Source organism: Mytilus trossulus, chromosome 6, assembly GCF_036588685.1.
Source record: "Mytilus trossulus isolate FHL-02 chromosome 6, PNRI_Mtr1.1.1.hap1, whole genome shotgun sequence".
In the NCBI taxonomy this organism is placed as follows: domain Eukaryota; kingdom Metazoa; phylum Mollusca; class Bivalvia; order Mytilida; family Mytilidae; genus Mytilus; species Mytilus trossulus.
Window position 1 is genome coordinate 64,356,775 of NC_086378.1, and position 14,331 is coordinate 64,371,105.

The following is a 14,331-nucleotide window of genomic DNA, read 5'->3' on the forward strand; positions in this document are numbered from 1 at the left end:
TTAAAGAACTGATTTGATACGAATACTTCACTTTGTTTTGATTTACTGTGTGGTCAAAACATTCATGAAGAATACAAAATAGCTGCCGACGGCGTACATAAATTGAATGATTCCCCACACATCTACAGTCTTATATTAAGCCCTTGCCAAAGGTGAGTGCCACTTTGACCGTGATGGATAAATAAATACGCAGCCACAGTTAGTTCGAATAAGGACGTTGAATTTAATGCTAATGTAGAATGTGCATGCGTTGTTCAAAATTCATAAATCGACTGAGAGAGATAAAACCCAGGTTACAAACAACAAGAGGCTGTCACAACGACAGCAAACCGGATTTATTAACATTTATTTGTGTCCTGGCAATATCACAAGAACAACTATAACTGATTAACGGTGAAAGTAAAAATAATCAATATCAAATTTGACCTCCATTTTGTCACTAGTAACAACATATTAAAATTTTATAAGCTTTGGTCGAACAGTTCATGAGTAAATGCACGGACACGACTGGAAACGCCATTTTTTCAATCTTTCAAGAACCAAACTCCTGAACGGTAGAAGTCAAAATCGTCGTTATGAAACTTGACCTTCATTTTGTCATCAGTAACAACATATTAAAATTTGGGAAGCTTTGGTTGAACAGTTCATGCGTAAATGCACGAACATGACAGGAAACGCCATTTTTCAATCTTTCAAGAACCATAATTTCCTGAACGGTAAAAGTCAAAATCGTCATTATTGAACTTGACCTCCATTTTGTCATCAGTAACAACATATTAAAATTTGTGCAGCCTTGGTTGAACTGTTCTTGCGTAAATGCACGGATACGACTGAAAACGTCATTTTTCAATCTTTCAAGAACCATAACTCCTGAACGGTAAAATTCAAAATCGTCATTATTGAACTTGAACTTTATTTTGTTGTCAGTAACAACATACTGAAATTTTAAAAGCTTTGGTTGAACGGCTCATGATGAAATGCACGGACAACATTTGGTTGCCGCCCGCCGACTGACCGACTGCCCGACCGCCGTACGTCCCCAAACCAATAACCGACATTTTTGTTACATCAATAGGCAGAGGAAAACAACGGAACAACAGAAACACTCAAGTGCAACAAAAGAAAAATAAAAATGGCGCCAAAGCAACATGCATAGAAACGAACAATTTGATAACATTTTGCCCACTTTTTAAGACAAAATGGTGGGTTGAATCTGGTTGTACGGCTAACCAAAATCGCATGCTAAATGGCAATGGTAAAATGATATGAAGCTTTTAATATTCCCCTCGAATCAGTAGTTCGCTTATCAATCATCTTTACAAGAAATAGTCTCACTCCATTTAAGGAACAACAATCATGTCCTCTTTCCCTAAATAACCATTTACCAACCACTGGACTAACTTGAATATCCCAAGAAATCATATGAAAAGTAGAATTGTGTCCACTTTCACACCTGATTATTTTCGTATTATAGTTCTCGCAGATATAATACTTATTGCTTTGGAACTGACCTTCGAATTGCGTTTTGATTTTGAACGAGGACCACCATTTTACTTTATAAGAAGGGGTGGGTGTAGGGGTTATTTTTTTTCTTTCTCCCAGAATTTCTGATACCCTATTGGACGAAAACCAATATTCTGACCAAAATGAATTCTGAAATTAAGATTTTCTCCATACCTTCTAGTGTTAAATATTTAGGTAGCACTCCACAGTTAGAAAATAAAATTAAAAATGAGCCCCAAAATGTTTTATTATCTCCTTTTCCAGGATTTCTAATACATTAACCTAACTGTTTGTGTTGTACATGTGCATATGTATGTAATCGGTATCTTCCACAGATTTGATTTTCAAAAGTTAAAAGGGTGAAAAATAACTCCTTTAATGTGTATCCATGGCAACATTCTGCATTTATTTACCATAAAATATTGCAAAAAGGGGGATGAACATGTCACATATTCCCCCCAAATTTGAATCAAACTAGAATTTCAATGCCTTTGAGTGATACCTTTTTAGAATTTGTTGACATTAATCTTCCTAATGATCAAATAAAAAATGGATGTCTTTCGCCTCATTTTTTCGTAAAATCCAATCACATAGTTCGTGCGATAAAAAAACATTACAATAATTGACAGACCAATGTATGGTATGGACATGCAAATACAGACTGTCATACAGAAAACAGCTCATATTACATACATAACATAACCTTGATATTCATATAAACCCAATACAAAGGTTATTTGAATACTCAGCTATCCAAAAATGAATTTTATTGCACATTAGCTCTCATATTTGAAAAATTCACAGGGGCCAAAATGCAAAACTACACGTCTAACTGTGGAGTGCTACCTTAACTAAATTCGTTTGATAAGCGTTGAAAAACTAAAGAAATAGATCGCAATGTGACACATACAAAAAAAAACCCATAACTCTCTCATGAAAATAAATGGTTGCTCCCAAATTTAAACAACTAATCTTGAAGTGCAGAACTTTATTATTGCAACAAATGAAAAAAAGATATTAAGTTAAGAATATGCAAAAAGGTAATAAATGCTCATCCGATTCAAATCTTATTGATTCAATTTCCATCCTGAGAATGTTGTTCTGGTATGATTCTCCTTGCTCAAGATTTTACCCTGGTGAGCATAAAAATTCTTGACGTAAACTTCCGTGCCTTCAGATATGTACTTGATGACAAAACCTGTTGAGCATGCGTCATCCTTTGTTGTTTCCGTATCTGTATGCAATACTCCAATGACGGAATTACCACTCATTAATTTTGTACCGTATTCTCCGTAGTACAATGGACCGCCATCCGTAGTGCGCGAATCAACACAAAAGGTCCATGTGAACCCGTAAACACCAGAAAAAGGAGCTGTAAACTTTCCTGTACTGGTACTAAATCCTTCACCCTCATTTGCCTCTGTTTCGTCGAATTTAATGATGGCTCCGTCTGTCATAGAGGCACTTTGTGAATTCGCACTGGCTTCGGTAATGTAAGATGAAAATGCAACGCTGCAAGAACAACCTGGAGATAAAAAATAAAAAAAATAATCAAAATTGTACACAACAGATTTAATAATTTCTTAAGCGCTTTTCTGGTTTTACATTAAATTCATCCGAAAAAACCTGTTGATATTTAATATATCGGACTTTCTGTCTTAATTTTGTCCTGATATGATATCATTCAAAAGTTTATCTTGTCACCAAACATGGCATATATATGATAAAAGAATTGAAAACAACACGTTTACTTATTTTTTGTGTCCGCAGTGTTTTCTGGATTTACCTTCTTTTGAAACCTAAGTCACATATTAATTTCAAAATTTATTAACGGACAATTTCAGCAAGGTTTGTTAAACCATGGCAGTAACGAAGCACTGGCTACTGAGCTGATGATACACTCGGGGACTGATAGTCCACCAGCAGAGGTATCGACCTAGTGATGTAAAAAAGATGAAAACAACACCAATGGTTATAAAAGGTACCAGGATTATAATTTAGTACGCCGGACGCGTGTTGCATCTACACAAGACTCAACAGAGACGCTCATATCAAAATATTTAAAAAATAAAGTCAAACAAGTACAAAGTTGAAGAGCATTGAGGATCCAAAATTCCAAAAAGTTGTGCCAAATACGGCTAAGGTAATCTATGCCTGGGATAAGAAAATCCTTATTTTTTTTTTGAAAAATTCAAAGTACACCAACACATTTAATATTTTTGATATGCGTCTGAGGCCCTTTAATGAATTTACCTTCATCAGGAACGCCCAAAGCCAAACATTTGAAATCCGAAGATAGATTAGTACCGAAAATCGTTGAAGAGCTATATATCAAAAATACCTTAAATGAATAGCCCAATTCAACTTAAGCCAACTCTGACCGAGGAAGTTACAACCTTAAAGAATGTTCACATAAGTACATAAATTTTCTCCGTTGTAAATGTAAAAAGTCACTTAAAAGTAGTGGTTGTAATAGGGTCAATTTATGGAAAAATCTTTTACAATTTTAGTTTGCAACCCCGAATTTTTTTTTTCTCTATCGATTTATGAATTTGAACAGTGGTATACTACTATTGCCTTTATTTACTAGTATATCGCTTCTAAGAAATTCGCAGAATTATTAAAGTGTTATATGCGAAAGGTCGTTGACTCGATATCTATACCTATTCAATCGAAAATTTGAATTGGAAATTGTAAATCATCGACTATGTATTAAGGAATATAGAATAAGCAGAACCTGATTGGCTCAAAGTAGGAGTACCTTGCCTTTTGTATGATAAATTGTATTCGTATAGAACGTTTTTGTATAGCTAAAAGCTGAAAAATAAAGACCCGTCTAAAATGATAATAACATTGAATACTAGTAGATCTATTTTTAATCCTTTACAATTTAAAAAAAAACTAACTTTTCTTTTCATAATTTTATAAAATTTAGTTTAAAAAAAGCCAAATTTGAAAATCCTATAAAATGCTTGTTATGTGTACATAATTTTGGAAAGAAAAAGGGTGCCAATCTTAAATGTATGAAGAATCTAGAGATAATTATTTTCCGTCAAATTTTCAAAAGCTTATACATTTGTATCTCAGCACGGTCCATTCAATGGTCATTTTTTTTTTTAGATTTTTTTTATTAATATATTGGTCATTTTCAAAAAATGTCGAATTTAGAAATTGAAAAAAAATATTAAAAGTTACTTAATCAAATAACCCTCTACATTAGCAAATCAAAACAAACAGTAACAGTATTACAGATATCGGGACATGATCTGACAAATATGTCGGCTCGCCAATATAAAAATATTCGATAATCTATTAATCTATGAAGCTTGTTACTTTGAAGCAGGGTAGTTAACATCCATAAATTTATCGATGAACGCGACGATTTGTTTTTAGAGTTGCCGCTATCTTGGCCACATTGGTTACAAACAGAAGTTTTGTCACGGTCGTCTATCGAAAAAGAAACAACGTTACGAGCCCTACTGAAAACTCTCGCGAACTATCATATACACGTATTATCTTGTATGCAAATCGTATTAGAACTATACTTAGTTTAACTTACCATAACTTCTAGTAATAAGCATCAGCCCAATGAAGATGAAACATGCTGACATTTTCATTCTTTGATAACTGGCTTTATACCCTGTTCATACAAATAAGTTGTTGAGATTACGGATAAAAAAAACCGTCCACTCATATTAAAAAGTTTTATTTTGATAATTTAATGATTTTAATATTATTAATCTTGTTTCCAAATTTTCTCTTTCAATTCAAGTTTTTCTATACCAGTAACAGTTAACTTCGCATGTTTTCAGCCACATACGTACATGTACACATATTTCTGTTACGTTTTTAAAATATAATGTGTAATGCAAATACAATTTAATATACACATTAACATTACCATAACTAGAGTCATATCTAAATTAAAGATATGCTTTTTTTTTTAAATATTTTTTTTATAAAATGAAACAAAGATATACTACTTACGTATTTGATTTTTTCCTATAAGACACTGGTACCACATACATGGGTACGAGTCAATTTATAGTATATCAGTTGACACATTTAGTTTCACCGTGGCACTATATAAAACTCATATCAGTGTAAATCTGATAAAAAGCTTATTTTGAGTTTTAAAAACAACAATCATTATATCATCAAGTATATTCATGAATACATTTTAAAATGTCATGTAAATAATTATTTGTAAAGCGTTGAAAGCAATGGCAAAAAATATGTGTTTGTGTCTGTTCATGACAGATCTATCAAACGATAAACATTATGCTTTAATCTTTAATAAAGATTTAATATTAGTAATTTCGGTCTAGTCACGATTCTCCAACATTTAAAAATTAACTCACGTTTATCCAGCAAGTTTCAAACAATAGATGTGCTTGGTGTTTTTTTGCCAATTCAAATTGTCCTTTTAACAAGGAATAGTGAAACCTATAAATGATTTATAAAATAAATTTTCTTCATACATTTTTTTTGTAATAAATGTCAAATTATAAGCAAATTTAGAAAAAAAAAAAAAAATAATGGAATTAATCAAAATTTTTTTTTTTATCTTCCACATAAAAAAAACACACAATAAAAAGGGCCATTTATATGGCGCTGTAACATTATAATAATTAAATGTGATCCGTTGAAACCAATCCGATAGTGGAAGAATTCGTTTTAGTATGGACTAAAATATCAACAATAAGCAAAACACATAATGATTTATAGGTTCTTAAAAGTAGTTTCAACAATTGTTAAGGAAATCAGTTTAAGTCGTTCCACGATTCATTGTTTACATTAAAAACAAAGACAGGTTGACGAGGTCGTCACAAATAATAAACAAGAACGTGTCCAAAGTACACGAATGCCCCACTCGCACTATCCTTTTCAATGTTCAATGTTCAGTGAAAATGGGTAAAAACTATAACTAGGCATTAAAATAAGACAGATCATATCATAGATAACATGTGTACTAAGTTTTAAGTTGATTGGACTTCAACTTCAACAAAACTTACCTTGACTAAAAACTTTAACATGAAACTCGCACTTTCATTTTTTATGTTCAGTGGACCATGAAATTGGGGTCAAAAGTTTAATTTGGCTTTAAAATTAGAAAAATTATATCATAAGGAACATGTATACTAAGTTTCAAGTTGATTGGACTTCAGCTTCATCAAAAACTACCTTGACCAAAAACTTTAACCTGAAGCGGGACAGACGGACGAACGGACGCACAGACCAGAAAACATAATGCCCCTCTACTATCGTAGGTGGGGCATAAAAATACAGTTTAAATTAGAATATTGATGCTCATTTATTAACAAAATGATTTCAATTTTGTAATTATCAATACTTCACCTTATAAGCAATACCCAATTGACCTGCGTATCGGATATACATTTCCCAACATATTGGGCTTTCAAGAGCATGCAGCAACTACTTAGACTTTGTGAAACCTCACCAGTGCCTGAGCAGAAAGTCGATGATAATAAACTAATAATCATAGAAACCAGGATTAAATTTTGAATCTACGCCGGACGCGCGTTTCGTCTACAAAAGACTCATCAGTGACGCTTGCATCCAAAAAAGTTAAAAAGGTCAAATAAGGATGAATGTGTCTTTTTTTCTAAAAAAGAGTTCATCGGGAGGTACCAAGACCTGATTGAAAAGACATATTCCGTATCAACGGCTCATGATGGTCTTGAAGTATAGATTTTGGGTACTGACGTTGACTAAATAACGTGCTATATTATAATTTATTTGTCTTTTTGTCTTTTACTTTTATTGTTTAGCCTGTTTTAGTTGTATCCATTTAACGTGGCTCTAGACTAATACATCCCGTCATGTACTATTCTATAATTTCAGATTTCTTGTCTTTAATTTTCGCTCTTATGCTTTGTCTATACATTTGTATGTTTTTTTTGTGTGTTTATTTGTAACAAATGACGTGGCTCTGTTAAAGCTCTATGGGGGAAAAGGGCGGGGGAAACTATCCCTAAATGGATGAGAAAAGATGAACATAAAATTATTTGAGGTGGTTCTGATTTACTTTTTTTACTGTTTTTAAATATTTGAGTAGATTGACTGTGCCAAACGTTATTCTGATGGGCTGAAAACTATTTGTTCACATTATCAGCAAAAATGAAAATTGGGTGTACATATTGATTGTATATGAATAAAAATTACTTAATTAACAATTTGTTTGTAAACTTAAGAATGTTTTATAAAGAAATCATACAATGTCTAATGAATTAATGAAATGAAATTGATGATAAAAATAAGTTGATGATATCAGACTGATAATTTTTGAGTTAAAACTTAACGATTGATAAAATTGTTCATAGTACTGTCAGATGGTTATCTCCCTTTTATTAACTATTGGATTATCTCCCTTTTCAATACACACATCAGTATTGTTGTATATTGGCTGCATCTACATTGTCAGCAAACTATTCAAATCCATGGTTTGTGAATATTTTGATATAAAAATAGAAAGATTATATAATTTAATAGGAATAATCAAAGGTTCTAACTAATGAACCAGTACTTTTTTTTTTATCTCCAGATGAGCAGTTATTGCTTTTTTTTTTAAACAAAAATATAAACAAGTTTCTAAGGTCCTATTTTATTTTTGAATGAGTACTAACAGCTATAAAAGTAATAAGGCAGTTAGAAGGACAACAGTGTGCCTAAGGTTTTACCAAGGCCCTAGATATAGTGTGATGATTTACATTCTGATGAATAATGTAGAGCTTACATTCAATTGGATACTGTGTGGGAATAAGACCACTAAAAAAGTCAACACAAGGCCAACATACATTTTCATCGAAAACAAGGTGAGCAGAAAGCAGAGGACATAGCATCCATATTAGCCTAAGCCAAATGAGGAAGTTGATAGGGGATGGTAATTAAGGCACCAAAAGACACCATGTTAGCTGCTCGTCTGTAGATAGCACCTCTTCATTGGACTTGACAGCTATAAGAATATATGTACCAACCTATGGTCCACCAGACTCATGCAGAGCTGGCCTCATCAGAATTCTTCCTCCGTTTTACCATCAATCAGATTTGGACAGTTATCATCCGCAGAGTACATTACAGTTCCAGAAAAGTCCCCGATAGAGGTAGTGCAGGTGGTTTTGGAGCAGGTTTCGAGCAGACTTATTACCGAGTCGGACGTAGATTCAAGCTTCTGCTTTCTTAGATCCCCACTGCTTGTTTCTACTCCTCTTTGGCAACACTTGTCAGATAAATTATGTTGAGGGATCGTCAAGATATTGAGGATATTTTGCAGCAACTGTTGCCTGCCACTGCTCTTCGGTAGGTGGATCTCAAGAATCCTGCCAGTGAGTGGGACATGTCCCCATGAGACAGTTGAGCACGAGTGTCTCAAATGAATCCTCTTCCAGCTCAACTTGTTATCACTTAGAGAATATAAAAAACATCAAAAGTACCAGTAATTAGGGCCTGACTATAAAGGTAGGTAAGGAGCAGGACCAGCACCGCAACCTTACCAAACTCAAGCCAACAATGTCATCGCAAATGCAGGAATTGAGGATCGTGGTAAGGCAGGGAGAGGAGATTGGACCATTGAAGACAAACTGCAGATGTCAAGGTAGCTGTACGGAGTTAGAAAGAAGACCCAATGCCCGATCTTACAGCAGGAACCAAAAACTCGAGACTCAAATAAGGAACTGATCATTTGTTCAGGTAAATTCAATGTAAATGTTGTCTTGATTAGATTTTAATAAATATTTACCGTAAAAATGGTAAAACTTGTGATATACTAATATAGGATACCCCCTTTCAAAGTAATTTAACAACCAAAAGTTACAATACAAAACAGTCACGAGGATTTGAATTGCACTGCTTCCAATATTGTGTACGGTATTAGATGTACTGTTTGTGGATTGATCTGTGTCGTGGAAACTCGATAAAGACTCAATATTCTAGAACGAAAGATCATCTATCTAATCTAAATGGCCCTACTAACAACAAATGTCTTTAAACATTTCAATCAGCCTGACCATTCTATTGTTTCAATGAAAGTCCGGATTATAGAGTAAATAGATCATTCAACAGATGACCCCAGATTGAGTACACCATATCGTTTATAAAGAGAAAACTTTTGAATAAGAGAGCTGGGAACAGGCATTCCTTTCGGATGCAATGACAAAATTGATCGTGTAGGTATTTTGTCTAGTCCCAGGTGTAGTACTGTCAATACATAACAATTATTTAATATTTCTGCTCAATGAAATAGACGTCATGGTCACAGATAATATATACAACCCACTATGCAGACCGTGACAATTGATAGTCTGTTAACGTATGTTCGAAAACCCTTTAGAAACTCATCATATCAAAACTAAATTATACTTCATTCCATTGTCAAAACCTCTTTTTACTATTTCAAGAGACCTTAAATACTTCCGTTACTGATTCTCGTTTTTTTTTGTAAAGATAGTTGCAATAATCATTGACATTGCTAACCATTTACTATTCAAACCAGTATCGACTACATCCTAAAAATGAGAAAAAAAGTATTTTTTTTTAAGGGTAGAATTTGCCAATTAAGGTTAAGATGCTGTAAATATTAGCAATACTTTCCAATCTGGAAATCTGTACAAAAAACTATACCTGATGACTTCAAAAATAAAGCTACAGCTGTTATTTCTTATACTTACTCCTAGTCTATTGCCCTGAAATTAGAGGGGGATAATTTTTACTTGAGGCAAAGTGAAAACCCCTATCAGACCAAGCAAAATCAGGATAGTTAGTTGATTGGTGAAATTAACACAGGAACAATAAGAGATCGATAAGTTTATCGTCTGGAGCTTGCACTTCCGTCTTGGATTTTACCTCAATAAGCATTTATTATATATAGTTAGTCCCAAAAGTAATACAACACAATGTAAAAGCTGAGTTAAGCCTTAATTGGAGCAGTATATAATATTATTTATATTTTGAAATTCGAGAGATATTTAAATTAAATGTATAGCATAATTTCGATCAAAGACAGTAGAGATGCAACCCTTCGTCGGATATGTCGAACCAAAGGGGCAGAATTTATGCAGGTCCGGCAAAACTCGTTGCTGTGCAAGACCTGATGGCCGGCAATATTTTAGTCTACTTGGGTCCGCCAAACTTAATTCCCCGTTGGTCCCGGCAGACTATTTTGTTATTAAAATTGTCGTCATCTTTAATAAAAGTAAATTTCCTGTTCACTCGCTTTTTCTAAATTTGGGAACCAGTATTTCCGCCCATTAACAGTCTTTTCGTACCATGTCTATCTCGCCCGAAACCATTCGGAATATTTCCGTCATGTTTCTGATTCTAGAAATTCGCTCTTCAGAAAGGAGGTATTAAGCATAGTTGATAAGTTCAGGAAATGTTATTGGCGATAAAATTTGTAAGTGGGTCGAAACCCGGTAAAAGACCAAACCAGTCACCTTTTCAAGTTGATAAAGCTGTTAAGCGGTCTTTGTACGAAAAGGAGAAATGCCTGGAAAGGTTAATCAACCAAAAAAATAGCAAGAGGGGCGATCATGGTTACTTCATAACAACACCATGATGACATGTACAATTTGCATTACGCACGGGAAACGTAGCAGTATCGGCGATAATCTCAATAATAAACACCTCTTTTTGACAGGATGCACTAATTTTAAACTTATCACAATCTCAGATCGTGACAATATAGGTCTGGCAAAACTTGGTACCGTGTAGGCCGCAATGTCTGACAGGAAAACAAACTGTTTGCATCTCCGAGAAAGTTAGAATGACGGCCGGAAATAAGGCTATTGAAATGTTGAAATTAAAGGATTGCTTTTCAATAGAATGTGTTTTCAGAATGTTTTTAAATGATGGAGGAGTAATATTTATCATGGCCTCAGAAAAAAACCTGTTAACTAACACCCTATGTTTTGTTTAAGTCAAATCAGAGACAGAAAAAAGATCAGTGAATTTCATTTCATTGAAGAATAACTTGTTTATTTTTTTTCATTTTCATTTTAGTTTCATATTAAGCAATGATTATCTTCAAAAATTGTTTTTCTATTGTTTTCCTCTTGGTAGCTCAAACCTTAAATTATAATTACTTGTAAATGAGTAGTCTCCTGGGAAGTCACTGCATGTCGATACTTTAAATGTATATTTAAGAAATAATTCATTGAAGTCGTAAATTTGTTTTCATTTAACCATGGGTTGGGCATTTATATTCGATTTTTTCCCTATGTGTTAAACTTTACCACGAAATACATATTGAATTGGTCTGAATTGTTTACTTTGCTTTAGAATAGAGATTGTATCTGTATCTAGGCCTTTTGTGGTTTCTCCTGTCGAAAATGGAAAAATACCTGGTAGCAAAATTAAGTTGGGCGTACCGCATACAAATATATACAAAATTGGAATACAAATAATACAAACAATGGTGGGTATGATATAGAATGTTACATAAGGTTTCAACTCCCTCAGGCAAAGTTGGCTTTAGACGAATTTGGCTATTTATTTTAGGTATTTTTGACATATAGCTCTTCAACGATTTTCGGTACTTATACATCTTTGGATTTCAAATATTTGGCTTTGAGCGTTCCTGATGAAGGTAAATCCAGAAAAGCGCTTCGGACGCAATAAATTTTAAAACGTGTTGTTTTCCATTTTTTACATCGCTGGGTCGATACCTCTGCTGGTGGACTATCAGTCCCCGAGGGTATCATCAGCTCAGTAGTCAGTGCTTCGGTACTGACATGATTTAACAAACTTTACTTAAATTGTCTGTTTATAAATTTTTGAAATTATTATGAAACTAAGGTTTCAATTCCCTCAGGCAAAGTTGGCTTTAGACGAATTTGGCTATTTATTTTAGGTATTTTTGACATATAGCTCTTGAACGATTTTCGGTACTTATACATCTTCGGATTTCAAATGTTTGGCTTTGAGCGTTCGTGATGAAGGTAAATCCAGAAAAGCGCTTCGACGCAATAAATTATAAAACGTGTTGTTTTCCATTTTTTACAGGTTTATCAGGAATTATGCTACTTATGTTTATTTTTTTTTATATAAATAGGCCTGTCATTTTTTTAAAAACATAAATATTTAGTAAAGTAGAACATGTTTATTTCGTATGTCTACGACATGCTAACATACAGACCTGTTGGTATTCGAGCATACAGACCTGAACAAAATATAATTAGAAAAAAAATTGGAGGTTCTTCACACACCAGGTTGGTATCCTGATATATATTATAGATAGAGCGACAGTTCAGCATACACCAGAAGTAAGCAGACCTGATGAATGGAAGTTATACATTATATTCTATATAAGCAGGTTTGTGGAAGGCTCAGACAGAAATACATAAAATGGCTATAACGTCGCGTACGGTGTTGGTAACGTTAATTTGACGTTATTTTCATGCATTGTAAGAATAATGTCGTTATAATATTTCATTTCGTGCCGATAAAATAAGGTTTAAAGTATTGTGCCATATTTTTTTTTTAGATTGCTGAGCAACTCTTTTACAAAACTATTTGTTTTAGTTCCTACCGGTTTCAATGATTCACAGATATTCATACGACACGTTACATTGAAACTGCTAGAAAAGTATGAGGTACATATGAGAACCATGTCTCAATAGACCAGCTATTGAATATTAATATTGAGTTTATTTTCAGCCTAATTTTTTAACCATAATATATATATGTTTGTCATTTTTGTCATGCAGATATATACTTTAGTCTATCTAAATCGAGACTCATTTTTAATTATTTTAGTCCATACTAAAAAATTTACATATTTTACAATATTTTGAGTTTTTATTCAAATAATCTATAACACATACATACTCATTTCAACACATTTAAGTATATTCTGGTGAATATCTTCAGAAAGTTTAACTTCACCATTACGTTTACGAACATCAGTGCACATATATAAGCATGAATTTGAAAGAACGAGCCCATACTTTCTTTTAATCATTTTGAAACGGAGTGGGTTTTTCACTTTGCATAAACTATTTCCTTTGATTACTTTAGTTCCGGGTTGATAATAAAATTAACGGTACCAATTTTCTTGCACCAGATGCGCATTTCGACAATACATGTCTCTTCAGTGATGCTCGTGGCAAAAATAATAAGACACTTCCCATTTATCTGTTGTTTGACTCGTTAACTGATAAATCTCCGTTTGAGCCTTTAATAGGTAGTAATAAAAAAGAACCGCAAATATTGTGGATTTGGATACTAGTTCATTGGGACTTCGATATCATTCCCGTCAGTTTGGTCTTCGTCAACTGTTCCGATTTCCGGGACAATTGGTATCGAAGAAAAACTTCCTTATATGTTTGTGTTTTCGCATTCGTTAATGTTACCTTCTAAACAATTATTGCAAGTGTTACATGATGAAGATCTTATTAAAAGATGGTCAATATTAACAACAACCTGATGCTAACTGCGAATTCCTGGTATTGGTTTATAAAACATCCGGAAACTTCTATTGATTTTTTCAGTATTTTTAAAAAACGACGTTTACAATGACTTGATTTCGGAACGGATAGATAGCTTTTAGCAAATTCAAATAAATCATGAACATTTTGTATAGTTGCTTTTCCTCCAACGATTGCTAAATCTGTCTGATTTTTTGTCCTCCTGTGGAATCTTGTGGGTCTTTAACATGAGACGTTTCGAAAAAGTTCCGAATAAGATTAACATAACCTAGTTCATCTTATGTTTTTCGAAGATGACAATGTCTGCTCTTGTACTGGCAACTGCATCCATCGCAAAACTCGTGCATTGTATGCACATGACTTGATATTGATGACAAATATTCAG

The 14,331-nt window shown here is 33.4% G+C and overlaps 1 protein-coding gene across 1 annotated transcript; it reads right to left on the minus strand.

Moving 5' to 3' along the window:
- Positions 1-2,570: 2,570 nt before the first annotated feature.
- On the minus strand, positions 2,571-2,960 carry LOC134722903 (complement C1q tumor necrosis factor-related protein 2-like). Its single transcript, XM_063586536.1, has one exon. The coding sequence runs from the start codon at positions 2,958-2,960 to the stop codon at positions 2,571-2,573; it is 390 nt and encodes a 129-aa protein (XP_063442606.1).
- Positions 2,961-14,331: the final 11,371 nt, after the last annotated feature.

What these genes read in the sequence shown, in the direction of transcription:
- LOC134722903 (XM_063586536.1), bottom strand. Translation starts at nt 2,960, where the DNA reads ATGACAGACGGAGCCATCATTAAATTCGACGAAACAGAGGCAAATGAG.